Genomic DNA, 27,524 nt, shown 5'->3' with positions numbered 1-27,524 from the left:
CCGCACGGATGACACCAGCCGTCAAGTTCTCAATAAAACTACGCGCATGCCGCGGGTGCTGCCGGGGCGGCGCGTGGGTGGCCCTGGGGGGCTGTTAGGTTCCCTGCTTGAGCTTCGGCGCTGCGGGCGCCTTCTTAACCACTTATTCCTAGTAGGCAGCTCTTAGACTTTGTGCCGCCTCTTAAAACAGCGTAAATCATGTATGCCTATTTGTGTTTTTGTCATATACTTCAGGCTTGCCTTCACTCTTTCTTTTGATAATTGGCGATTCTTTGAATTCCTTTGGGATGCTGCTGCATCACCTTTTTATTAATTTGTCTATTGGCAGTCAAGCCTGCTGTGGTGGTGCGGGCTTTTATTTTTAAAGTTTTGAAATGTTAAACAAAAAAGAGCAGTTGTCCTCCAACAGACTGGGATACAAAACCGCTAACGTAGCCCTAATCTCAGCGAAATTACCATCATGGAATGATTTGCCAAGGATAACAGTAGACCCCATAGCAAGAAATATGCACCCGGAAAAGAATCGAAAACGGCGGCCAAAAAGAACAAATACAGCAGACAGACGATAAAAGCACATACTATACAGATGCCAGTCAAAAAAAGCAGCAAAAGCCAACTAGTTGCGAATGGGATGCAAGTTATAAAGGAAAAAAAATTGACAGGCACAGAAAAGAGCGCCCATTCGCAACTAGTTTGCTCTAATCAGGCGGCTGTAGTTTTATATGAAAGGAGCCAGGGTGTGCAGATACAATCGCACATAGCAATCGGACATCGGATATGAAATAGCAAAAAACAAACATGCCTATTGTGAACATACAGTCAAGGAACCGACGCTGGTTGCACAGAGCAACAGATGTATCGCTGATACAAATACATTTTCTCCCTTTTTTCCCGTTCACCTCACGCAGGATAGAATGTGGATATGTGTCTGATTAACCTCAGTGTATTTGCCTTGCATATAATTCTCAATGCTTGTTGTAACGATATCCTTCCCGTAAATAGCACGGCAGTAACAAAAAGCCACTGCGTGTTCTTTGGTATTGAAATAGGCCTCCAAGAGCAATAAGCTACAAGACTCATTCTTATTCCTCATGTTCAACATTTCTATGTACCCCTTCTACACTTCAAAACATAACGACGTGCTTACTTCTTGCATCAGAACAATACTACCCCACTCTTGAGAAGTGTCAAGCATATGCGCCACAAATATAGTTCTTTAATAATATGAGCGAATGCTGCTCAACGTGTATGCAATTTCCGATGGTAATGACGGCAGATTAAACAAATTCTGCTCGGGTGTAATCGCATTTGTTCGGCAATAAATACAGCGTAAACCTGGGCTCATCTTTACTGATTTTTCACCTCTTGCGCATTGAAGGTGAAGTAATATCAACTTATGCGATCGCTGCCTATAAGCACGTTAAGACACGTCCTCACAGCAGCAGTGAGCGTTGCAAAGGTTCGTCCTGCGAAACGTAAGGGCACGTGGCACATGAAAGTCATACGCGTTATCAGCTATGTACTCACATGGTCCGTTATATAAATAATAGCAAGGTCCGGTGATCACTGGAAGAAAAAGGTACATTGCTGCGTCAGCTGTTATGCGTATGGAAACATAACGCTAGTGTAGCCTTTATTTACTTTCAGAATAGGTAAAAATTATGAACAGGAAATCAGGCCTATATATTTGAGTTATGAGAGTTTTGTCAGTAAAAGAATTAATAATAACAAAGTCCTACGATTACGATACTCCAGAATGCGAAATTTGAGCGCACGTGTATACATGTTTTCACTTCGCGATATACTGAGGCGAAGAATTAGAGCGCAGCTCTTAGGCGCTTGCTCCTGTACGTTGAGCGTCGGCGTCACGCGTCCTACCTCGGCGTATCCGAGCGAACAAGCACAGCAAAAGATAAAAGAGCGAGTGCGCAGCGGGAGATGAAAGACGGCGAGAGCGATGAAAGCGCGATGAAAGCCATGATGAGAAAGCATCAGCGGAAGCATGATGAGAAAGTGGAGAAGGAGAGTATGGCGAAGGTGGGAGGTGGAAAGCGGAGTGCCGCGCAAGACGTGCTCTGCGGTGACGATCGCTGGCGCTGAGCCGTGCTCCCTCAAGGGCTGCAGAAGATAGCGCCAACCTTTCCCTTTCCCTCAAGAACCACTTATATATATATATATGACGATCGCTACGAGATTGCGCCGGAGTAGCGCGTGTCGTCTGCTCACCGATGACGCCATCGATAAGGCATGCGGCGAGCGCATCAAAACAAAGCGCTGCATGCGCAGATGTCTGTCGGCGGCGGCTGCTGTGAATCGCGCCTACGCGACAGCCAAGCGCTGCCTCTCGCGATCTTCACGCTTCGCGAGGCAGTCGCGTCACACTTCGCTCCGTTGGGAACGTGTCGCACGAGACAAATTGTACGCGCCTGCCAATATGTCGCGAAGTGAAAACACGTATAGAGCTACGCTTAAATTTTGAGTTAGGGGGTATTGTAATCGTCGGCGATTTTTTGTAAACCAAAATTACCGAACCGACTGGAATGGGCCGGTGCCGTCAGTGGCTTCGCAGAGGGAGGGTGGGAACGCTGGCAAGATGATCGGCATCGTAGCCAGCTGTGGAAGAAGACGATGACGAACGCGCGAACTCTGGCACGAGCATGTTCGTGCGGTTACGCTGAGGGACGCCGACGCAGAACCCAGGAACTGGCGCCTAAGAGCTTCGCTCTAAAGCAATCCTGCGTGAGGTAAATATTTTTTGCAAACGTAAAACGCCATGACGGGTGTGGCGCTGCAGAAACGATTGAGCGCAACGTTACAGCGCGTTTTTGGCTTCCTCGTTTTTGCAGCTAAACGCACTGCGCCTCACTGAAGACCTTCAAACCCTACAAGCCTGGCCCACGCACTCACCGTCGATAGCTCGGCAGCACGGTGCCGGTGCCGAGAGCGCGAAACACCACGAGTGTCAATTCCTATTGTGAGAAAACGTAAATTGTATAAACAACTTGGAGGACGCTTAAGCTTCGTCTTTAAAAGTAGAACGCGATAGCGTTATCGGGACCCGTTGGCATCGCATCGTTCGCATACGGCAAGTAGGCTTCATTCACTGCAGCAATGAACGTGGGAAAGCCAGCTTACAGAGACCAAGCTTACACCGATCCCCTTAAAGTCGGCTTCACTTTTAAACTGAAATGCATTGCTGAAAAGACGTTTAATCCGGGGGCAATATAAGTGGTCTTATATTAAAATGTGACGGCCCTAGCACCTTTTCTTTATTATTTTATTATTTGCTTGCGATTGCCCCGACGTGCGCACGTCTGGTAGAAATGTTTGAGTTTCCTCGTAGCAGAGTTAGGTTTTCTCCTACATTCAAATTACAATCCGACGCCGATTGGTAAAGTCGTACTTTACCATTTTATTGCGATAGCAATTATATGGAAACTCCAAAGCAGATTTCTGCCGTCGGCGTCGCCGTCGCCGTGAGGTTCCGTATGACGTCAATGGAGATGAAATCGTCGCGGCGCGCCGCCGAACGCTGTGTGTGCGAGTGAAAGGGCGCGAGGGACGCGCGCTTTCACGGGGAGTGAACGCACGGCGGAGAACAAACGCCCGTTCTGCGCCGTGCTCCCTTAAGGGCTGCAGAAGTAGGCGTCTCTTTCCTCCTTTACAATCACCATATATGTAGAGCAAACGCGCCTTCTTCCGACGCGCGAAAGGCCGTGGGGGGGAGGGAAGGGAGGCGACGTTTAGCTGCGGAACCAAGTTCCTATTTATATCAGAGGCTCCGGCAACAGTCACCAACGCCGCACGCATTTTGTGCGAACGCGGGCAAAACGCCGACGGCGTCGACAACAGTTCTGCGTGTTGCTGCTGCTGCTGCATGTCCAAATTTATACAGCTGATAAAACTACTATCCTTACTCCGTATAGCTCTCTACAAATTTGCTATCGCAATTGATGCTTCGCCTTTCAGGTGAAACTGCGACTTTTTTCTGACGGATTTCCCTGTGAGAAATTAAATTTTTGTTCACCAAAACCTTGCACCACGTGGAGGGCCTGCGCGATCGATAAGGTTGGATGATTTTCTCTGCCACCCGCGATGACACGCCGGTTGCCGACGCCGGATTTTCTGCGGCACGGGGCCCTAAACGCTATCGCGTTAGAACTCATTTTGGAGAACGGACGCTGCGGTACGGACGCTGTGGTACTATCGCTACTATACTCCGTTTCATACATCAGGTGCAACGCTGTGGAGGCTAGAGATACTTTTAACAGCGAAGCTGTTTAAGCCAGCCGTAATTTCTGGTGCGTAGCAAGGAGACTACCAAGAAATAAAATAAAAATGTGGTTGATCCCTCTTATATAGGAATCGGTATAGAACACGAAAGTGAAACGTGTCTTCACAGAAGTAGTGTAATGTTTATTGTACATTGATATATAATGTCTATTGGTGTTTTGTGGCTAAAGCGCCCTTAGGCGTTGATGCACCCACGGTGACGCCTGGTGGCACGTCTCCTCCATCACGACTACCAACGTCGATGACCATGAGCAACCGTCGTGCATATGGAAGCTGCACTACGCTGCACACGCTAGCACAACGCGAAAGACGAAGCACGTAACTGACACACTAATACAACGCGCAAGACAAAGCACGTAACTGAATCGTCACCGAGTCAAATCAGCGCGTACAGCGCGTCGTAATTGCAGCCTCCGCGATCAACTTCAGAAACATTTTCAGAGCTAATTGCGGAGGCCACGCTCCGCTGTGCTGAGTACGGTGAACGCCACCTGGCGTTGGTAGTGCTTCTTGATGCCAGCGTCCCTTCGAATGCTGGCATCGAGGCGTCGTAGCGCTGAGACCACCGAAGCGTTCACTGTCGGTGCGCGTTAGTGTCATAATGCAGTAGGTCTGTTTTCTGCTCGTAGGCGGCGGCACCGCCCCGAGCAAGAGCGCGGGTACACGGAGGAGTGTTAGATATATAAGGCGCGTCTGTGTAGCTCTCTACAAATGCGTTTGTGGCGCAATGGGTTAAACGCTCGGCGATCTATCGTCGCGGACCGAGAGGTCGTGGGTTCGATTTCCAGATTTTGCATGTTTGTGGAACTTTTTCTTCTGGTTTCTTTCTTTGTATTATGTTCGTGTACATTGTAAGCTGACGTATTTCCGTGACGGAAATACGTCAGTGAAGTCTTGGTGGACCCCGGCATAAAACACTTTCGTGTTAAAATAAACTTTCTTGCCGAGGCGGGATTCGAGGCGGTTCGAGCCCCCGGTCCGAAAGCTAGCATCGTAACCACTAGGCTATACAGTCACGCTTGCAGAGCATGCATTTTATGCGAACCATATGATTGCGTTCGAGCGTCGTCGTCTTCGTGCACAGATGGCGCGTTCGTACGCTCGTGCTCTGCGAGGTGAAGAGCGAGACAGAAACGCATTCCTGGAGCGGGTCTCTTGGAACGCGGTGTCGGCATTGGAACGCGGTGTCGGTAGGGAGCCTACATGCAACGGGTTGCATGTAGGCTCCCTAGATGTCGGTGTTGCAAGCTGCGCTGTGCAACGTGCAGTGACGGCCGTGAGTGTGGGACGCCCGAAAAGCAATTATCATCATCATGAGTAATGAGATGAAAACTTCGCGCGCACTTCCGGAAAATGCTGGGCTACTATCGCCCAGATTCGCTGTTTCAAGCTCTTTTTTCTTTTTTTTTTTTGCAGTGGCTGCCTTCGCCCTTAGAAATAGTTCGGTGTTTATTGACCGATTTTTGTGAAAATGTTCTTCATATAAGCTCAGTTCTGAACGGAAAAATGAATTTGCGCCTTAGAAACACACAAACCATGTACTCGCACGGCTCCTAACACGTTGTTTTAGATCAATTTGCTTTTCTTTGTTCTTCATTTTTGCAGCCCTTCGCGGCAGCCTCATGTGCAAGCTCGCGCGAGCAAATTCCGCTGGCGCGCAGCGAAGCATAGACGGAACTCATGGTGCGATAAATTTTGGTGAACATACTTCTTGCGTAGCTTCCACAGCCTTGCACCTGATGTATGAAACGGAGTTACTCGCTACTTCCAGCATAGTCTCTCGCTTCTCTCTTTTTTTGTTCCGGCTTATTCCCGCAATAAATATATGGGCCTGATTTCGCTGTAAAGTAGCACTCCTGATTCCTAAATTACTTCTCTAATAAATTTATCTAGTAAATTTACAATACCTATTGCTGTAGTACAGGTAATCACTTGAAAGTAGCTCCAATGTCTCACCTCTCCATAATTTGAAGAAAGTCAAGTGCATTTTTTCAAGTTTTAAAGCGCTTTGGTCCATTTTACGTACCCCTGGTTAGGTTGCGGAGCTCAAACACACCGCATTTGTTGCCGTCTCCTTGATATATTAATTCTTCCACGCTGGTAGGATCTTCACCTATGGTAATTGCACAAAGGTCATTAGACTAGGTACTCAAAATAACTTTTTCGTGTGTCGCATACAGGCTTTACACCTCTACGCGCGTGCGCGAATTCAACGCGTCTTTGCTTCATCGCTCTCACTTTTCCATCCCTCTTTTTCTATGCACCAGCGTAGGGTAGCCAACCAAACGCTGTTCTGGTTAACATCCCTACTTTCTCCGTTTTTTCCCTTCTCCTCATAAAGTTGCGTTTAGTCGCCGCAAGTTACTAGTGTAGGAAATGGTATTGCGAGGTACTTAAGCTCTGCTTCGTATTTTAGATATCTTAGTCCCTATACTACTAAATTATAGCTACCAATAAAGAACATAAACAACAGTAGGCAAGTCGCCTTGCCGGAATGTTGTTTGAAGCTTCAGTCGTTTATTGTTCGCCTATGACTTTTAGGCTTGTAGCGCAGTTCAGAACGAGCAAAAAGGAAGGGGCAATGAAAAGGAATTGAAAACAAGGTGAGCGCCTACTTTTGATAACTGCAAATATCGGTTTTACTCTGACCCCGCTGTTCTCATTGAATTATAAGAGCATATATGTTACATGTCGCGCGGTGAGATATAGCTCAAAAAACGTCAGAGATGTATGCCTTGTCGACGTGTTGACTGTCAGATGACAGAACACGAGAGCTGCGGGCGCTGGCACTCGCTCTTAACTGTATGAAGTAAGCTTTGCAGATGTGAAAGATACAGAAACTGCTGAAGCTAGATCTGCTGTATTTACAACGTCCGCGGAAGCATTTTTTTTCTCTATGCTAAGCGCACCAGCTTGGCCGATGACCAGATTTAGAATAAAGAACGACTTTATGACGCATGGCGAGGCACAGCAATTGCAGCCTTCACAACGTCGTCACCGTCATGCCCGGATCAGCACACCCCTTCTCTCCTTTTCTCGTCCCTCTTCTTCAAGTATATCAGAGTAGTGTGAACACTGGGCTTCATGGAGACAACGACCGGCGTCTAGGCGACGAACGTCGCCCAGCGGCGACAGTCGCACGTCCGGCGTCAAAAAAAGTGGTTGGCTCTTTGAGTTTTCCACCTCCCTCTTCGGGGCTGTGGCCCCGTGTGACAGCCCTTGGGGCTGCTGGTGGGCAAACTCGTTGCGGAGTGGGCCGGAACCTCCACTGCGGAGTGGGCCGGAACCCAGATTAATTCTATCTCTTTTCCTTTCGGAGGTTCTTTGTCTTTGAGTGCCCGAAGCACCAACCGGGACACCCAGATCGACTGGAAACTTCTATGCGCTTGTTGCGAGTCTGTGACCACTCTGGTCCTGCCGGGTACATTGAGAGCCAGGGCAATCGCCAGCTCTTCTGCTTCTTCGCCGTCGTTTGTTTTTGCCGTCGCGCACGTTATCAGCTTTTCTTTGGTTGTCACCGGTACGGTCGCTCAGCGTTTTCCTCTTCCTTTGGAGGAGTCTGTAAAGATTACTCCCTCCTGCCCAGCCAGAAGCCTGTTGTAAGCCTTCTTAGCTCTGGCCTCCGGTCTGCCGCTGTGGTGTGCTGAGCTCATGTTCTTGGGGAGTGGTTTCACCTTGATGGCTTCGAGCCAGTTGTCTCATAGTTGTCCTCGTTCCGTCTTTCTCGTCGCCTCCCAGCCGCTCTTTTTCAGAACTCTTCTGCCGGCCTTCGTTTGACTTAGACAATGCTTCTGCTTGGAGAGGTCGCCCTCGACCAGTTCGTCCACTGTGTTATGCAGGCCCAACCTCATGAGTTTGTCCGTGCAGACACTCATCGGAACTCCGGTGGCATGCTTGATTGCTTTTCGGATTATCACGTCGATCTGCTTCCTTTCCGCTATGCTCAGCAGGAGACACGGTGCCACGTACGAAATCCGGTACACCATTAAAGCTCGATACGAACCTCAGGGTGTCGTGTCGCTCTCTTTCAGTCCTCAACGTATCGTCGTCACTCTGCAGAGCATGTGCAAAATTTGCTCTGTCGTGTGTTTTAGCTTTCTCACAGATGCTTCCACCTTCTTTGTTTGTATCACCAGTTCCAGGATCTTTACACGGGGGTCCGCCACAATGTCTTCTCCATCTAGAACCACTTTAATGTCATCATTGAGTCTATTCGGCGCCCGCTGCCGGACTACCACCAGTTCCGACTTTTGCGGCGAGCATCTTAGGTCGCATTCCTTGGCATATTTGTCCATCACTGATGCCGCCGTCTGCAGCGGTCTTGCATCCATCTGGGGGATGCTGCCTTCGTCATTCAGAGCGAGATGTCGGCGTAGAGCGTGTGCGCCAAGCTTCCAATTGCTTAGAGCGCCTTCGGCAGGCTCACGAGTGCCATGTCATACTTAATACATACTGTGTTACGTCCTTGTATCGCAGTGCGGTGTCATATTAATTACATCATGAGTGCCATGTTGGCACTCATGGGGCGAAAAGACGGAGCCGGCTCGGCCCCTTTCGCCTCAAGGCCTTGAGGGGTCCCTCTACTGCCCAGCTCGATGAGCCGGGATACTTCCTTCCCCACTTTGATTTCCGCTTTCATATCCATTAGAAAGCCCCGTACGTAGTTGTAGACCCGTTCTCCACAGCCAGTGCCCTGGAGGTTGGTCAGGATGCTGGCGTGGGAGACGTTGTCAAGAGTTCCCTTGAGGTCAAGTGCCAGGATGGCGCGTGGCGAGTCTGTTTCATAACCTTTGATCTGAATGAGCACGTCCTGCGTGCTCAGGTGCTTTTGAAAACCAAACGATGACTGGTCAGATAAGATAATTCGTCACGCGGTAGAAATATGGCACTGCGTCCATCCATGATTGCACACATGTTTTCAACCGGCCGCCTAGCAGCAGTGCATTACGCTTCACCACGGAGTAATGAGAAGCTTTCTTTCTCCATTTACTCCACCTATTACTGCGCTCACGCCCTGTCGTGGCTGCGCTTCGGCTATAGTGTACTAGGATACGCTAAAGTGGGACGAGCGGCTGGGGCGGAGCATTCCTTGCAGTGCAGTGAGGTGCCCGACGTGGAAAAATACTGTGGCGGCGCTGCGATAGAAGTGGATTGCGCCGCATCAAGGTCGCGCCGTTAGAAAGTGCTGGCGATACTGTTCGGCAGGGTCATTCATACTACTTCGCGCGCTGGTATTTGCGTTCAGACTGCTCAAATGGTGTTCATAATTGCATGTGACACGTATTTATGCCTTAAGAATAAATTCCTTTCATTCGCTTCTTCATTTTTTTTAATGCCGCTCGGTTGTCTTTTTCGGTCTCAGGCCGGGTTCGGGCTGGTTTCGAGCCGGGCTCGGGCGGGCAGCCCAACGGCTAAACGGGCGCGGGCCGGGCCCGGATCGGCCCGTGCAGTGCTCTAATCCAGTTTTGTAGCACTTTGCTATGGCACTCGCTTGGCATGCGCATGCGAATGGCAGCATTACAACTATTTGATGAAAGCGGAGTGGCGACGATGGAATGACAAAGAAGGAATTACGTCGATGGAACGACGACATCAAGGCGATGGCACTACGACAATAAGATGACCAGGCGGAAATTGTAATGATGTTATAACGACGACAGCGGGACGACGACGACATTTAATTACGGAGATGACAAGTGTATGACGACGATATCACGACCATGACGGCATGACGAGGACCGTATGAGAACGGAAGCATGATAGCAACTGTCTGACAACGACAGCATGACAACGGCAGCATATTCAAGAATGAATAACCACAGTATGATTACGATGAATTATAAAAATCATCATCCCTTCCCCTGTCGAGAAAATGGGGGTAAGCGAAGCTTGTCGTGTGTGTACCTAACTACTACATTCCCTTCCCTACTACTATTCCTTCCCTTTCGTGGTGCTTGTCCTGCCCTTTCCTTCTACTTTTCTTTCCCTTTCGTGCAACGTTTCCTTCCGTAGCGTTGAATACGTTTCCTTCCCTCGATGCATACATTTAATAAGTGTTTATGTTTCATCACCGTGACATGGCGTGAACATTACGTTACCCTGACGAAGGTCAGATCCACACACGACAAGCTTCGCTTACCCTCATTTTCTCGACAGGGGAAGGCCTGGTGATTTTTGTGCATGTAGAGAAGCATTAAGTAAAAATTAAATCTGGCAGACAAAGTTGTTGTTCATTTGATTTACACGGTGGTAACTGTGCAGGCAGGAATGTTATCAGCTTCAACTACGACACCCCGTTCGGTGGACTGGATATCGTAATGTGCGGTGACACGTCGGAGCACTCGTAAGGATCCAGGGTTGCCTGTAAATACATGTGCGCCTGTGAACGATGCAGGGCCGAGACACACATGCTCGAAGAACGTCGAAGTACTGGGCTTCCGAATCAATGCCGAATTGGTTGGAGAATTGTTGTAAGCTGTCGTATTGTGTGTGTTCCAATGCCTGGTGGATTTCCTGTAAAGTGTGTGCTAGACGTCCAACCACAGCAGGACATCGACGTGGGGGCTGCTTCGCTGCTGGAACTCGACCCGCTTGATGTAATCGACCACGACGAAGGAGGAGAGCCGACTATCCTTGAGAATGTTGAGGATCACGAGTAGATTAACGTAAATGGCGCATGCCACTGGGTCATTGTTCCACAGCTGGATGCGGTCCAGAAACGGCATGTGTTGCACTGACCTACACTGGCTCATGTCACCGTTCACACGCAGACGTTCTAGCGGTTCGATCAGCCGATCCCAGTGAACCTCGGATGCGGACAGCGTCAGAAAGGTGGTTGGTTTGCCCAGTTCCCGAATCATGGCAAAAACCTCCTTCTTTCATTCCTGACAGTAGTGTATGGCGTTGGGAATTCCTCGCATGAAGGCCATGTCCCGGTCGAGGGCCTCGCGCATGAATTCACCACTCTCTAGTTGCTGTCGGGTTATACGGTTAGCGTGGTTGTTTGTTCGGAAGGTTACCGTTTTCTCCACGATGTTGTCGCGCATAACCTTCATGGCCATGTATAACACATGCGCAGGCTCGACTCCACGCCTGTCTGTACGAATTATTTCACTGCTTGCTTTGGTAGAGGGGGTTGCGTGCGGGCCGAGAATTTTGCGAGGCTGACCCAGATATATCTGAGGAACGGACAGTTCCTCGGCGTGCTCATCGTAGAGCAAGGAAATGGGAACCTACCCTTCCCCCGGAGCTACAGCTAGGTAATGGGAACCCCCTTCTAAGAGGTGGTGGTCAGCTGTAGCGTTAGCCTCGTACACGACGCTGTCGGTGACGTTCAGCTCCATTTTCCGTATACTCAGGGTGGGCAGCTCTTCGCTCACGTTTGGCCTGGACTTCGGAAGCCCTAAGAACTGGGACCGCTGCTCTTCGTTGACGTTTGCAATCGACGTCGCGCACCCTCAGCTCGGGGTCTGCAGCTCGTCGATGACGGCGAGCCTCGGCTTCGGAAACCCTCACCTCGGGATTCTCTGCTCGTCGCTCACGGCGGGCCTCGGCTTCGGAAGCCATCTCCTCGGGATTCTCTGATCGTCGCTCACGGCGGGCCTCGCCTTCGGAAGCCGTCTCCTCGGGATTCTTTGATCGTCGCTCACGGCGGGCCTCGGCTTCGGAAGCCGTCTCCTCGGGATTCTCTGATCGTCGCTCACGGCGGGCCTCGGCTTCGGAAGCCGTCTCCTCGGGATTCTCTGATCGTCGCTGACGGCGAGCCTCGGCTTCGGAAGCCGTCTCCTCGGGATTCTTTGATCGTCGCTGACGGCGAGCCTCGGCTTCGGAAGCCGTCTCCTAGGGATTCTTTGATCGTCACTGACGGCGAGCCTCGGCTTCGGAAGTCGTCTCCTCAGGATTCTCTGATCGTCGCTGACGGCGAGCCTCGGCTTGGGAAGCCGTCTCCTCGGGATTCTTTGATCGTCGCTGACGGCGAGCCTCGGCTTCGGAAGCCGTCTCCTCGGGATTCTCTGATCGTCGCTCACGGCGGGCCTCGGCTTCGGAACCCGTCTCCTCGGGATTCTTTGATCGTAGCTGACGGCGAGCCTCAGCTTCGGAAGCCGTCTCCTCGGGATTCTTTGATCGTCGCTGACGGCGAGCCTCGGCTCCGGAAGCCGTCTCCTCGGGATTCTTTGATCGTCGCTGACGGCGAGCGTCGGCTGCGGAAGCCCTCGCCTCGGGATCGTTGGCTCTTCGCTGACGGCAAGCCTCGACTAAGGTAGCGCTCACGCTAGAATCGGCACGTCGACGACGAGCCCTTTCCCGAGCGAGTTCACGCCGAGGTTCATCAAACGCAGCTTGCTCCTTTGCAGAACGCACCACGCGGGGCCTTCCCATCTGTTCGCCGAAACTTATCTGAGGCGAGGAAAGCCCGGAGGAGCGCGCGCCAACCCACTTTCCTTCCATGTCCATCCTCGCGACACACCAAACGAGCCTGATTGGTCGCGCGCGTGTCCTGTGATCCGCGTGTCACGTGATCCGTGATCACGCGTAAAGCATATCCAATGCGGGTGTGCGCCACACGTGATTTCTTTCTTTTTTTCTCTATTTCTTTATGTATTCCTTCCTTTCCTCCTTGCTTTATTTTTTTCCTTCTTTCTTGTCCCTGGTATGTTCCATTGAGCTTGGACCCTTTCTGCACCATCACCAGGATCGGCCCACTTTTCAGCGTGACCCCACCACCACCACCACCGCCTAAACTGTGAGCCTATAAATCTTCGTTTAAAAAAGTCGCAGTTTCGCCCGAAAGGTGAAGCATCGATTGCGGTAGCAAATTTGTAGACAGCTATACGAGGGAAGGATAGTAGTTTTATCAGCGTATAAGCTTGTAAACATTCCCTTAATCAATAAATTAACACTCATGCTGTCACGCGCGCGTAATGAAACCTGAACGCATCTCACTAGATGACCGCGGGAGCTCGCTGTCAAAACGCTGGAGTCAGGAAGTGCGCTGCAGCAGCAGCGAGCGAATTGACCTGCGTGTTGCGTCTCGCTTCAACGCGAACTAAGCGGCGAAAACGCAGCGCACACTAAGCTATCAGCACTCCGTGTACTCTGTCCCCATCACAGATCGCTTTCAAGATAGGGCCCGAGTGACCGCGCTCAGCCGTGCCATACGCCGCAGCTGCAGGAGTGAAATAATGGGTTGATATAATGGGATGCCATTACTCAAGTGATGACGATGGTGAAACGACAGCGTCACAGTGACGGCATGATGGCATTCACAGGATGACTACTATGCGATGACGATGGCCTGACGACGATGGCATGGCGAGAATCGGATGACGAAGTTAGAATGAGGAAGATGAAACGATCATGATGGCATGAAGACGACGGTATGAAAATGAATCCATGACGACGACTGTATTACCACAACACATCGACAACGATGGCATGAAAACATTATGAGGGCAATGGGGTCACGAGGATTGTATGAAGACACTAGCGTGACGCCGACTGTATCATGAAGCCTGTATGAATACGGTGGTGCGACGACGACTGCATCAGGAGAGTCCGATGACGAAGCTAGAATAGCAACAATAGAACAATCACGAAGGCATCACGACAGCGATGTGACCACATGGTGTGACAAGGAACGCATGACGACTTAATGACAACGATGGTGCTACGATGAAGGCAGGACGAGAGTCCTACGGAGTACAAAGTTAGAATGACGGCGGTATGGCGACCGTGAGCTCGTACCTAGCGGCCCAAGCTATCAGATAACATATGTCAATGGGTCGGCGTTGAAGGCGTGACCTAGTGAGCCAAGCGGGCAGACAACTTGATTCCCTGGTTTGATGTAAGAGGATAGATAGATAGATAGATAGATAGATAGATAGATAGATAGATAGATAGATAGGCTCAATACGATTGAAATAAGCAAACAGTGCTAATCACATTAAAAGCTTGTATTGGACTAAGAAAAAAAAGGAAGAACTAAGGACCACCTCAGCGTTTGCTGCTGTACAGTTACAATAGAGCATTGACGAAAGCTTTCGAAAAAGGCCAGTGAAAAAATAGAACACATTGTAACGTCCGAGTCAGCTAATGCAGAGTACAGCATAGGGAGGTATTCCAAAACAACAAAATCAGAAGTTCATGTACCGGTCATCACTGAATGCTAAAATCTCGGATGGCGCTACCGCAATTAGATGGGGGCGTAGTGCAAGAACGCTCGTCTATGCACATAGATTTAGGACACGCTAAAGAGCCGCGAATGGTTAACATTTGTCTGGTTCACGGTGTAAGAATAAGGAGAGGTGCTGACACTCTCCCGCCAACGCGAGCGAAAGCGCCGCTCGCTCGCGTCCAGATTATGTTCAGCTTGGTTGCAGCTGGTTCGGCGCCGTCGTAGAGGGCGCTGCGGTATGCGGTCCCAGCCTCGGCGGCAAGGCGCGTGCTGCCGCTGCTTCGCCTTCCTGCTTGCATGTGCGGTTGCGCTGTTTTGAAGGCACGATTTTTGTTCCCGTTTGTTTCATGAGCTTTTGCTTGGGTATTGTCGCCACGGGCCCTCTACGAAGGTGGCAGCGGCCTTCTGAGGGGCGTTTGAAATGGCTAGAAGGTGCTTCGTTCCGAACTGCAATTCTGGATACGTGACTTGTGCAGAGCGTGTGCCTTTATTCAAAGCGCCGTCCGACAGCGGTCACAGTCTAGAGCAGTGACGCCGCGCAAATCTGAGGGCAGACCGAACTCTAACGCCTACCGACCATGTCTGCACCAGCCATTTTTCAGAGGATACGATATCGATGGCATATTGTCACGACGTCGAAAGCTCGAGGGACAAGCGAAACGCACTTGTCGGCAGAGGCAGTAACAAGAACGGACGGTTTTAAAATACCGCGCGCTAGTCACTGCTTTCTCTTCTTCTTGCTATGTTTTTCATAAGTGCCGATGTGTCTTATGCTGTCGTCATCGCCGCGCTAGAGACGTGGCAATATTACGCGGAGCGCTCGATAAAAGGATTCCCACCTTATTTCCAAACTGTCCAAAGAACCTCACACGGTCAAATAAACCTCGAAAGCCGCTGCGGAAGAGAGAACCTCCTGTGTGCCGCAGTAGTTTGTGCAAATTTTGCTGCATGTAAAAGATATATACTGGGTGGTTTACAATCATGCACCAAGATTGGAAAATATGTAAATGTCACGTAGCTGGACAGAACCAAGGTAATGTTGTCTGCCGTCGCTTGGAGATACTCAGACTATTTTTTTATTCCGCTTAATTACATAATTATTTTCATAATTCATTATTCAACTCGTTTATTGCTATAATTGGATAAAAAGTATGAACAAGAGAATTGTACAGCAGCGTGGAAAACTCCCAATATAACTTTCTGTTGCTCAATACGTGATACATAAAAGTGTTTTCCGAGCGTGAACGAAACCCGCGAATACAGCAATATTGCCGCGCGACTGGCCGCTCGAGGCACTTTGCGTGTACTCGTGAGCTTCTTTCATGCTCGGAAAAACACTTCTACGTAGCGCGTATTGAGCAATACAAAGCTGTATCGGGAGTCTTTCATGTTGCTCTACAATTTTCTCATTGACACTTTTAATCTAATTATAATAATTGAGAAGTTGATCAATAAATACGACTAATTATCTAACTAGGCGGAATGTAAAAAATAACCGAGTATCTCCAAGGGACGGCAACAACATTACTATGGTTCTGTCCAGCTACGTGACATTTGCATATTTTGAAATATTTGTGCACCCTGTAAAATACTGCTGTTTTCTGTGCAGATGTGTGCCTGATTTTCAAATTTGTTCCATCCTGGCTACTGAATTTTTTTTACAATGCGCGTGCGGTGTATATTACACGCTTGCATGTTTTTATACATTTTTCCATTGTGGGAGTGTATGAGACCGCAAGCTTCTGGGGTGGTTGTCACCTATTAAAATTATCGAGCTGCTTCATGCACAAGTTTTTTTCGTATTGTGCCTTTGCAAAAAATAAAAATAAAAAATAAAAGGTCTATGGGATTATTGTGTGGTGGGTGTAAGTACTTGTGGACAGGCTGTAGCATGCATTGTCAAACACGCTTACATTGGCACATTCTCATATGCAATTTAAGAAAAAAGAAAGTCACCTCTTTTTTTAGATCTTGCAAGAGCCACTCAGTCCTCAATGAACGAAAGCCCAGTGAATAATATACACGGCCTATGTTAAGTGGAATTGGAATAAAAAAGGCATTTGCTCAGGTTTTCATCAGTAAACTGTGGTAGTGATGCTCTAATTCAAGATAGACGCCTGCCTTCGTCCCGCCTAATAAATTCCCATTTGAAAGAGTTTTTACATAGCTGATGTGCATTCTCATCTTAAGTTCTAGCCATGAACAGCCACTTTGCTCTAATGCATTGCATATCGGAAGCTTGCGCCGTTTCATTTCTTAATTTATATCGCGGCCACATTGAATTCGCGCAACTATGATTGAACGGTTTTCTGAGTGTGAATGGAAGCAGCGATAAGCATGAAATACATTTTCTGGTGCAGTCACTATTTTCTTCTGATCGAGGGGTAGCACGTGGGCTAACACTTTCATTTTTTTATGCTTGGATGAACGGCTAGACCGGACGAAACAAATTGCGCGCGCGAGGGTAACTTCAGTGGGCTTTGAGTGCTGCCCGATTGATCCGTGTTCACGTCATCCACGCCCTGCACAAGGAACCTTCATGTTAGCGAAGCCTGGTACACTTATCACTTTAATGTGAAATAACGATTTTTTTTCGCGCTTTGAGATTTACTCACTCCACTATGAACGAAAATTTAGCGGAGGCAGAGGAATGCCAAGCCGCCGGCGCCGCTAAGCTGGGACCGCTGGCCGCGGCGCCATCTATCTGCTCGCAGCAGAGCTACTCGGTGCGCCCGCGCGCGGCCGAACATAATCTGGACGCTCGCTCGCGCGCAGTGCCAACACCTAAATATTCTTCCACCGTGGTCTGGTTAAGGATGCGATGAATTATATTGGCTTCGTAGCGAACATAAACGTTTATTGCATTTTCATTTCATGCGAAAGGTTACTGTCTCTGGTCTCTTCGAACTTTTTTTTATCAACATTATAAGGAACCTATATATGTGTTTGAATTTTCTTATGAAATAATTTATAAATAGAGGAAACAGCAAAGGGGTCTTGCAACTTACCTCTGAGCCCCACGTTCATGCTATTAGGATATGGAAATGGACCAGTAAACTTCCCTTGTAGGCTAGTTGTAACATTCCTGCAAGCGGATAAAGGGTCCAGGTTTCATACAATGTAATTGATGTGCCTATGTATGAATTAGCTTACCCGCTAGATGTCAAACCTTTCCTGGAAAATAATATATCAGTGCGATTTATGAATTCTTTGTGGTCAACTGTGCATTCAAGACTGTCGTTGGCTGTAGTTATAACGGTCCATATGTTCTCATCTGTGTCAAGAAACTGAAAGTAAACGAGAAACATTATATTTGAGTGACCTGAAGAGTTTGTGAGTTAGGAGTGAAGAAATTCGACATTTCTTAAATAGATGCACAATAGGCTTCAACCGCGGTTGGTGTGGTAGCATTTGTGCTGGAGGAGAACGTGGTTATCATTGACTAGCTGTGGCAGGCAGCTGAATATTCGACAGACCAACGCAATGCTCGATAAACCACTCGATGCCATTACGAAGACCGTCGCTGAGGGTAAAGACGGAGTGGCCAATCAATGTTAAAGAGGGTAGGTGAAGCGGATTAAGGAACCTTGGCTAAACGTTAGCATACATTACTTCAGAGACTTCCGCCGATCACCTCCAACGCGTAGAGCACTGAAAAGCAAACGGTTTCTATGTTGAAGACTGAGCAATACAATGTAAGGGGATTGTGGAACAAAAGCTGTTATTAACATCAACTCTGTCTACTCCTGTGCAGTTAATGTGTCGTAGAATCTAAGGAAATAGGAAAACTCTTTTGCTGTGTTTTTCCATCACAGCTGTCTGCCCCTAAAGTTTTCTTGCATTTAGATGAATGGGATAGAAATGTATCGTATCAACTTTCAAGCGTATCGCATTTTGTGCAAACGAGGTAATTCACTAGGAAGTCGTATCACATCGTACACGACAAAGAGGGGTAGCTTCACATTGAAAATGCGCATTTCAGCGCAACATGGAAGCAGTGGCATGTTGTATGAGCAGTTATAGGAAGCATTAGCTGCGTGATCACAGCCGGCCAACCAACCGGTGGCGGCCGTTATCGGACTGCGGGATGTGAAAAAAAAAGAAAAAAAAAGAAGCGGGAGAAATGGCGGTTGCCAGAGCAGGCCGCAGGTGACTTTTTTTTTTTTTTACTCGCGAGTACATGACGTGCGTTTAAACATTGTCTTTTTGTCAACAATAAATGAGATTAACAAAAATGAGTTGCTTGTGGTGGTGGCATGGAGCGGAGGTAGAAAAATGGACTTCTAATTTGAAGGTCGTAAGTTTGAATCCTCCTCCGGTCTACTACATTTTCAGGGATGAAGTGGCGCCTGACACCGGCAAAAAATATCGCCGTGAGCTAGTGGGGCTATACGAATCCAGGTGCAACCAAATTAGGAAGGCCCAATAAGCTTTAACGAAGTCACTTCCTCACCAGAACAGGAATTGGCCTCCCTGGTGCAGTATTAGACTGCTACCTCCCTAATGACTCCTAAAATCAACCCATGGCCCTCAGTCCCCAGCGGCTGCCAAGCTGGCGGTCAGACCCACCTGACCAAGGTGGCGGTCAGACCTGCGACGCGGCAGAGGGTGCTAAGAATCTCTATGTCCGGACAGGCCACCAACCGAAACTGAACTTGGCAACGTTCAACACGCGCACCCTATCGAGTGAGGCTAGTTTAGCAGGGCTATTTGAAGAATTATCAGGTATTGCCTGGGATATTATTGGCCTTAATGAGGTTAGAAGAACTGGTGAGGCTTATACAGTGCTAACTAACGGCTACGTCCTCTGCTACAGAGGTCTTCCAGATAAGAGAGAATACGGGGTAGGATTTCTAATCCACAAAGACATAGCGGGGAACATTGATGGATACAACAGCATTAAAGGGACACTAAAGAGAAACCGGAAGTTGAGCTTAAATGGTACATTATCGTTTCCCGATCACAGCCATACCATTCTTACTGCAAACAGATGTTTAATAGGCGAGAAAATAGCGAAAAACTGAAGGATAGGTGCTGACGCCCCTTCGAATTTCCCGCACTACACGTTCTGACGTCGGAGATTACAAATGCAGGCCGGTCGCGATTGGTCGAGAGCGATTTTGTTAATAAAACGCAAAATTAAATACACCTTAAACGTACATAAACAGCATTTGCCAACTTTTTAAACCGTTTCAAGCGAGGAAGTACAAGTTTAGCACAAAATTAAATAAATAAGAAAAAATGGCATGGCGATACATCCGGTCGTGATAGTTTCGTAGTTTCGTTTTTGGTCACTGCATCGTCGCGCGCGCCTGTTCCGCGCTCTACGGTGTTTGGTTGCGTGTTGCGTGGCTCGAAAAACGTTGACTTCGCGCGAAACAGCCAGCAAATGCCTCGTGTGTGTAGTGTTGAGGGCTGTATAAATGGACCAAGGCGCTTGCTCAGGGGCAGTGGCAGTGTTGACTCGATTGTGTCCTGTCATGTGGTGTCGCGCGGTGAGCCCCGGCTCCCCGGCGTTCGCAATGGCTCAGTGCTTTGCCGATGATAAAACGGAAAAAGAGCCAGAGAAACCGATGGTGTGCTCTCTGCATTTCTGGCCAGCGGAAAGTATCTTGGCGTGCCCCAGAGGCCAGTCCTTTCTCGAGCAGCTGTTCCTTCAATGCGGCCTTCAACTCCCCTCTATTAGTGCCCCTGCAGCAGCAAACTGGCGGTTTGGTGAGTGCTGAATGCCATTAAATAAAGCCACTAAATAACCATGCCGAGTACGTGCGCAACTTTCTACGCTTGTTCTGTCCGGAACATCGTCGCCTGGCGGACTGGACGCTTCTAACTTCCGTCGACGAAAACGAAGCTCTCCGCCGGCGCGGCCGGCGGCTCACCGCCATCGCACGCGGAAACACCTACCGCTCGACCACGGAGGATCATTTCGCGCTCCGTTTCACTGAATATTGCTGAAATGCAGTCCTGCTTCCCTGGCGAGCTCTTCGTTGCAAAGTTCAGCTGCAGCAACGGTATCCATCGCGGCGAACGCAAACGCAGCGACCATGCATGCAGCCATGATGCATCCAGTGCCTCGGCCGTTTACGCAAGCGGTGACGTATCATGGCGCATTCTGATTCGCCGAGAGCAACGAAATCTGTGACGACACTGCTTCAGCGCCAAATCTGGGGTGAGAGAAATTGACGAAGAGATATTTGGTCTTTGTTTACGAATTTCTCCGCTAATAACTCATATTTTTGCACCCAACAACAACTGCATGCATTCCTGAAGGTCCCTATTTTATTCCAGCTGAACTTCCTGTTTCTCTTTAGTGTCCCTTTAATGAGAAGGTAGCAGTCGTCGTAATCAAGCTGTATAGGAGGTGTAGAATGAAGGTAGTACAAGCCTACACCCCAACCTCCAGTCACGATGATGAAGAAATAGAACAGTTTTATGAAGGTGTTGACTTAGAGATGAGAAAGGTGCAAACGCCGTATGCTGTTGTCATGGGTGACTTCAATGCAAAAGTGGGAAAAAAGCAGGCTGGCGAGCAAGCAATTGGCAACTACGGCATCGATTCTAGGAACACGAAAGGAGGGATGTTGGTAGAATTCGCGGAAAGAAGTAGGCTCCGAATAATGAATACCTTCTTCAGAAAGCGTAACAACAGGAAGTGGACCTGGAAAAGCCATAATGGTAAATCAAGAAATGAAATAGATTTCATATTCTCTGCCGATCTCAGCATAGTCCAGGATGTGGAAGTGTTAGGTAGGGTAAAGTGCAGTGACCATACGTTAGTGAGGTCTAGGATTTCTCTCAATTTGAAGAAAGAAAGAATAAAATTACTCTAGAAGAAACAGGCCGAACTAGACGAAGTAAGGAAATAAACAGATCAGTTCCGGCTGGTGCTCGCAAACAAATACGCAGCTTTATAACAGGAAGATGACGATAACATATACGCAATGAATGAAACCGTAACTAGGCTAATTTCAGAAGCAGCAATTGAAGTGGGAGGTAAGACACCAAGGCAACAAGTAGGTAAGCTCTCCCAAGTAACAAAGGACCTAATAAAGAAACGACATAGCATGAAAGTGCCAAACTCAAGAAATCGAATAGAATTGTCTAGACTGTAAAAACTGATTGACAAGAAAAAAATAAGGGATATTCGAAATTATAACGTGGGAAAGTGTAGAAAGCCGTAAAATATGAACGCAGCATTAAATCACTCAGAGAAAAACTTGGCATCGGACAAGGCAGGTATGCACTGGAAGATAAGCAGGGTAATATCATCGGCAAGTTCGATGACATAATAAAAACAGCAGCATAATTCTATACGAACCTGTGCAGTACCCAGGGCAGCCAAGCTACTTTCATTTGAAGTAGTGATGCACAGGGTACAGAGGCTCCTTCTATAACTAGTGATGAAGTTAGGAGGGACTTGAAAGACATGACCAGGGGAAAAGCTGCTGGAGAAGACTTAATAACAGTCGATTTAATCAAGGATGGAGGAGATATCATGCTTGAAAAGCTTGCGGCCCTTTATACGCACTGCCTCACGACTTCAAGTGACCATAGAGCTGGAAGAACGCCAACATTTTACTAATCGATAAAAAGTGAGACGTTAGAGAATTGAAGAAATATAGAACCATTAGCTTGGTTTCAGTATTGTATAAAGTTTCCGGTATAATGAGGGCAACACTTGACTTCAGTCAACCAAGAGAACAGGCTGGCTTCAGGAAGGGATATTCTGCCGATGGATCATATCCATGTCATCAATCAGGTAATCGACGAATCTTCGGAGTACAATCAACCTCTCTGTGTGGCTTTCATTGATTATGAAAAGGCAATTGATTCAATAAAGATACCAGCAGTCGTGCAGGCATTATGTAATAAAGGAGTATAGGAGGCATACGTGAATGTCTTGGCAAACATCTACAAAGATTCCACAGCTATACCATGGCTCTCCAAAAGAAAAGTAGAAAGTTACCTATCAAGAAAGGGGTCCGGCAAGAAGACACAATCTTTCCAAAGCATGCTTAGAAGAAGTATTTAAGCTCTTAGACTGGGAAGGCTTAGGAGTGAGGATCAATGGCGAATATCTCAGCAACCTTCGGTTTGCAGATGACACTGTCCTATTCAGCAATAATGGGGACGAATTACAACTAATGATTGAGGACCTAAACGGGAAAGTGTAAGAGTGGGGTTGAAGATTAATATGAACAAGACAAAGATAATGTTCGATAGTCTGGCAAGGGAACACGAATTCAGGATCGCCAGTCAGCCTCTAGAATTTGTAAAGGCGTGCGTTTATCTAGGTCAATAATATGTATACAGGGGACCCTGATTATGAGAAGGAAATTTACAGAAGCATAAAACTGAGTTGGAGTGCACACGGCAGACATTGCCAAATCCTGACTGGGAGCTTACCACTGTCGTGTAAGAAAAGTGTACAATCATTGCATTCTACCGGTGCTAACATGTGGGACAGAAACTTGGAGGTTAACAAAGAAGCTCGAGAACAAGTTAAGGACCGCACAAAGAGCGATGCAACGAGAAATGTTAGGCCTAACGTTAAGAGACAGGAAGAGAGCGGTGTGGATCAGATAGCAAAGGGGATAGGCGATATTCTAATTGACATTAAGAGAAAGCAACGGAGCTGGGCAGGCCATGTAATGCGTAAGGATACCAGGAGAAGGGATGCGCAGTCGAGGACGGCAGAAAACTAGGTGGGGTGATGAAGTTAGGAAATTTGCAGGCGCAAGTTAGAATCAGCTAGCGCAAGACAGGGGTAATTGGAGATCGCAGGTAGAGGCGTTTGTTCTGCAGCGGACATAAATATAGGCTCATTATGATGAGTTGTTTGAGTGGCAGCGTTAACGCAGCCAGGTCCCCTTTGTGGAGATATAAGCCGAGACGGCTGCATTCGCCTACCACTGGACATTACAACACATGCGGACGTGCTGGGAAATTTTAATATCTTGATACAATAAGCTGCGTTTCCCCAAAAGAAACGTCACGCAAATGTTTCCACGAGAGGAAATGAAGAAGAACCAGAACGAATGTAACCGTTACCTTGTAGGTATTTTAGGTGCATTTCACGACGCGACAGTAAAAGCAGGCTACTCCTAAGTGTAAGCGCTAATTATAACAGGGAAAAAAACTCAGTGATGTAAACGTGGGCGAATGGGTACGTGTGATACCTTAAAATATTATGATTCGCTTCAAACCTATCCATGTAAACGCGCCTATAGAGAAAATCATTGTGAAGTAACTGCTGCACCTACCCCACGAAAAAAAAAAGCATTTACTTTGTTACTTTTCGGATCTGGGTGTGGTTAACGGGCGCTTAGGTAGCTGTACTCAATGGGATGCGCGTATGAACCCTGCAATAAGAGCATCGATTCCACTATCATATACGTCATAGAAAATTCGCTTTTCTGTGAAGTCACTGGAAAGAAATGTTGGTAATTGTCATTGCGCTACGGCGGGGCTATCGTTTCTACCATCGGTCTCATTCACGCCTATCACCAGCTACCTGTCGTTGAGGAGGACATCCCCAGACCGATTACCACACCATTTGTTTTTTTAAATTTAACCGGATACACTTTGGCCTACGGAACGCTGGCCAATCGTTTCATTGATTCCGTCACCCGATGCATGCCTTTCGTTTTTGCACACATTGACGACCTCCGCGTCGCGATGCCTTCCGTTCAAGAACATCTGGAACACTTGCGGTCATTGTTTTCTCGCCTTGCAAGTCGAGGAGTTGTTATCGACGCCGCAAAGAGTCAATTTGGTCACCTGGACCTCAAGTTTCTGGTCGACGCCAGTGGCATTCAACCACTAGCGTATAAAATTCGCGTAAGCGAAGACCTTCCTCAGCCGACCACAGTGACCAAGGTTCGGCAATTTCTCGGGTTTGTGAATTTCTACCGACGTTTTTTTCCCAATTGTGGCCGACGCATGGCTCCCCTAGACGCACTGTTTGGCTCCAAGCCTAACCAAGAACTTCAGTGTACTTATGACACTGCTCAAGCTATATGACAAGTGTCAAGCCCACCCTCACCGCTAACAAGCTGCTCAGACACCCAAAATAGACACACCTACTGCCATCATGACTTCATGTCGAGATGTAATGTCATCATCATTTCAGCGCCATTTTGGAGCATTTCATCAGTGGAGCGTGGCAGCGACTCGCTTTTTGTTCCAATATGCTGAAGCCTGCGCAGACTCGCTGCAGCGCCTTTGGCCGCGAGTTGCTCGCTGCTTACCTTGCAGTGCGCTACTTTCGTCATTTTCTGGAGGGCCTCCCATTCATGCTTTACAGACCACCAGCCCCTTGTGTACACCATGAGCCGCTGCGCGTCCTGTTACACACCCACGAGAGTCGTCACCTTTCCTACATCTTGGAATTCACAACCGCATTCTGTCACGTCAAGGGCACTGACAACATCCCAGCCGATGTCCTCAGTCGCGTCGATGCAGTTTCCAATCGACCAAAAGAGCCTTTTTTTATTGACGTCTGCCCGCTTGACCGTCACCAGCACGACGACGCTGAACTTCGTACCCTCCGGAGCACGTCAACATGCCTGCGATTAGAGGACGCTGTTCTGACTCCAGGTGGTACTCCCCGCCCCTCCGAAAAAAAAAAAATCGCGTCTCCGTACGACTGCTTACCACCCGCAGTCTAATGGACTTGTTCAGCGTTTTCACCACCACCTCAAGCCCTCGCTGATGGCGCACGAATCACCTGAGAAGTGGGTGCTCCAACTGCCTCTCGTTTTGCTTGGCATCAGAGCCCTACTCAAGAGCGTTCTGGGTTGCTGCTGTGCTGAGTTAGTCTAGGGAACGCAGCTACAGCTTACGTGCGATTTCTTTGCAACCATCAATCAAACTTATTTGCCATCAGCTGTCGATTACATTTCGGACATGCAAGCCTCTTTCCACCAGCTTCGCCCCATGCCTACACGTTCGCGAGACAAAAAAAGCTTCGTACGTTTCTCCGGCACTCAGCTCTGCTACCCATGTCTTCGTGCGCAAATGGGCAGTACGAAAGCCACTGCAACCATACTACTCCGGCCCATATCCCGTTGTCGAGTGCCGCCCGACTACCTTCGCCGTGAGCATCAACGAGTGACCTGACACGACTGCGCTCGAATGTCTCCAGCCCGCCTCCATTGAGGCAACCTTGCCGTCGACTCACCACTGTACTCTACTGATAGATAGTCAGATAGACAGACAGGGAGGCTCAAAGCGCCTGAAGAAGGCAAAGAATGCTAATCGCATTATTACACGCGATCGATGGTTCAATGAGATGTCGGATAGCTTACTTTTGCGTATATTCGTACCACACTTTAACGAAAGAGGGACGAATGATTGAACGTTTGATCATTCATCACCTTTTCGTAAATGCATGGTAATTCTGTTAATTTCCATGGTCATATAGTGGCTGCTCGCTCTAAAGAGCGATAGAGAGAGAAAGAGAAATGGCATGGGAAAGGCAGGGAGGTTAACTGGAAGAGATTCTGGTATGCTACCCTGCACGGGGGGAAGGGTAAGGGGAAATGAAATACGGAAGGAATAGAGGAGAGATAAAGGAAATGCACATAAATAAATAAATAGAGGAGGTGGCAAATATCTGTGAGAATTGTTGACTCTGTAAGAGGCCACTCGAGCGCAAAACGGCAAACGTCACACCGACTTGCGGTGTGACGACTGTATAGGGCCGGCGTTCCAGGGCTGTGCTACGAAAGCGGCCGGTCGTCGAGACGGGTCAGCGCAGTCGCGAGTGAATGCCTGAGTGCGCTGTATCATAGACAACGGCAAATAACGTCTTCAATAGCTTTCTCGTGCGATTCCCTGCAGAGTAGCATGTAGGCGGGAATACTCTTGCTAATCACTCCGCTTTTTCAATAGAGAACATTCTCCCTCTCTCTCTCTACCGCAGTGGTCACCCGCAGAACTATCGTCCCTTTTGGTGCCGAAATCAAAGGATTTTGTAAAAGCGATGCGAAGCCAACGTCGGTGAAGTACTATTGTCATGCATGGTGAATTTATGCGAAATGTTCATCATCATCATCATCATCATCACCATCATCCTATATTTACGTTCACTACAGGACGAAGGCGATCTCCAATTACGCCTCTCTTGCGCTATCTGATTCAAACTTGCGCCTGCAAATTTCCTAACTTTATCACCCCACCTAGTTTTCTGCCGTCGAGGTCGGCAGAAAAATGCGCAATGTTAGTAATAAATTATTCTTTATGCTCGCACTAAGAAACACGAATGAAATTCTTCACATCACAGCATTAGAGATACAAAAGAAATGAAAGGCTAACAAAAATAAAAGAAAGAGGTATACGACTCCTAGTATTATTTTTCTTCTGGGTGTTTTACGTTCCAAAACCATCATATGATTTTGAGGCATGTCGTAGTGGGGGACTCCTGCATAAGTTCTTTATCGCATAAAGAACCAGGGGTTCTTTTTCGGGCACCCAATGCACGGTACACGGGCGTTTGTTGCATTTTGCCACCAACGAAATGTGGCCTGGATTTGATTTCGCCTCTTCGGCCCTACTAGCGCGACATCAATGGCACTACGCCACTACGGCGGTGGATATAATTTTAATACTATTGTGCTTTATTCGAGTGCCAGCATCAGCTACTGAGTCCTTTAGATGAGTGTTGATATTCGCACAAGACAGGCAGTACAGGAAACAGATAGAACAACAACAAATGCAGCACATTGTTCCACACACGAAGCGCATTCAAGTGGAGAATAAATGTTGTGCCCTATTGCATACATTAAGAAAAGTAAATCATATGTAGCACAAAGGAGATACACTAGCGCTATAGAAAAACGACAAAGACTCACTGCAAATTCTACATGTGTCACTTATCACACAACGTCATCGACAAGCGGCTTTAAGCGAACGTATCTGCTCTGATGAAACCACTCAACGTAAACATTGTAGCTCATATGTAACTTCGCCGACATTGCTTTGAATTGTGGCGCTGGCTACCTAACACTCCCAGGGCTAGACCTAGTACACATCAAGAAAGTGGATGAGAATACGA

General features: G+C 48.1%; 1 protein-coding gene across 1 annotated transcript in view; it reads right to left on the bottom strand.

Moving 5' to 3' along the window:
• Positions 1-27,524, bottom strand: part of LOC119458932 (uncharacterized) — a 41,460-nt gene that overhangs the window by 10,072 nt on the left and 3,864 nt on the right. The window contains exons 2-5 of the mRNA XM_037720786.2: positions 17,621-17,754; positions 17,476-17,552; positions 6,320-6,406; positions 1,528-1,566 (exon numbers count right to left, since the gene is read on the bottom strand). Of these exons, the coding sequence (XP_037576714.2) occupies positions 1,528-1,566; positions 6,320-6,406; positions 17,476-17,552; positions 17,621-17,754 (337 nt within the window). The remainder of the gene's footprint in view (positions 1-1,527; positions 1,567-6,319; positions 6,407-17,475; positions 17,553-17,620; positions 17,755-27,524) is intronic.

Source organism: Dermacentor silvarum, chromosome 7 (assembly GCF_013339745.2).
Source record: "Dermacentor silvarum isolate Dsil-2018 chromosome 7, BIME_Dsil_1.4, whole genome shotgun sequence".
Classification (NCBI taxonomy): domain Eukaryota; kingdom Metazoa; phylum Arthropoda; class Arachnida; order Ixodida; family Ixodidae; genus Dermacentor; species Dermacentor silvarum.
Note: the sequence above shows the minus strand (reverse complement) of the source record. Positions and strands in the feature narration are given on the sequence as shown.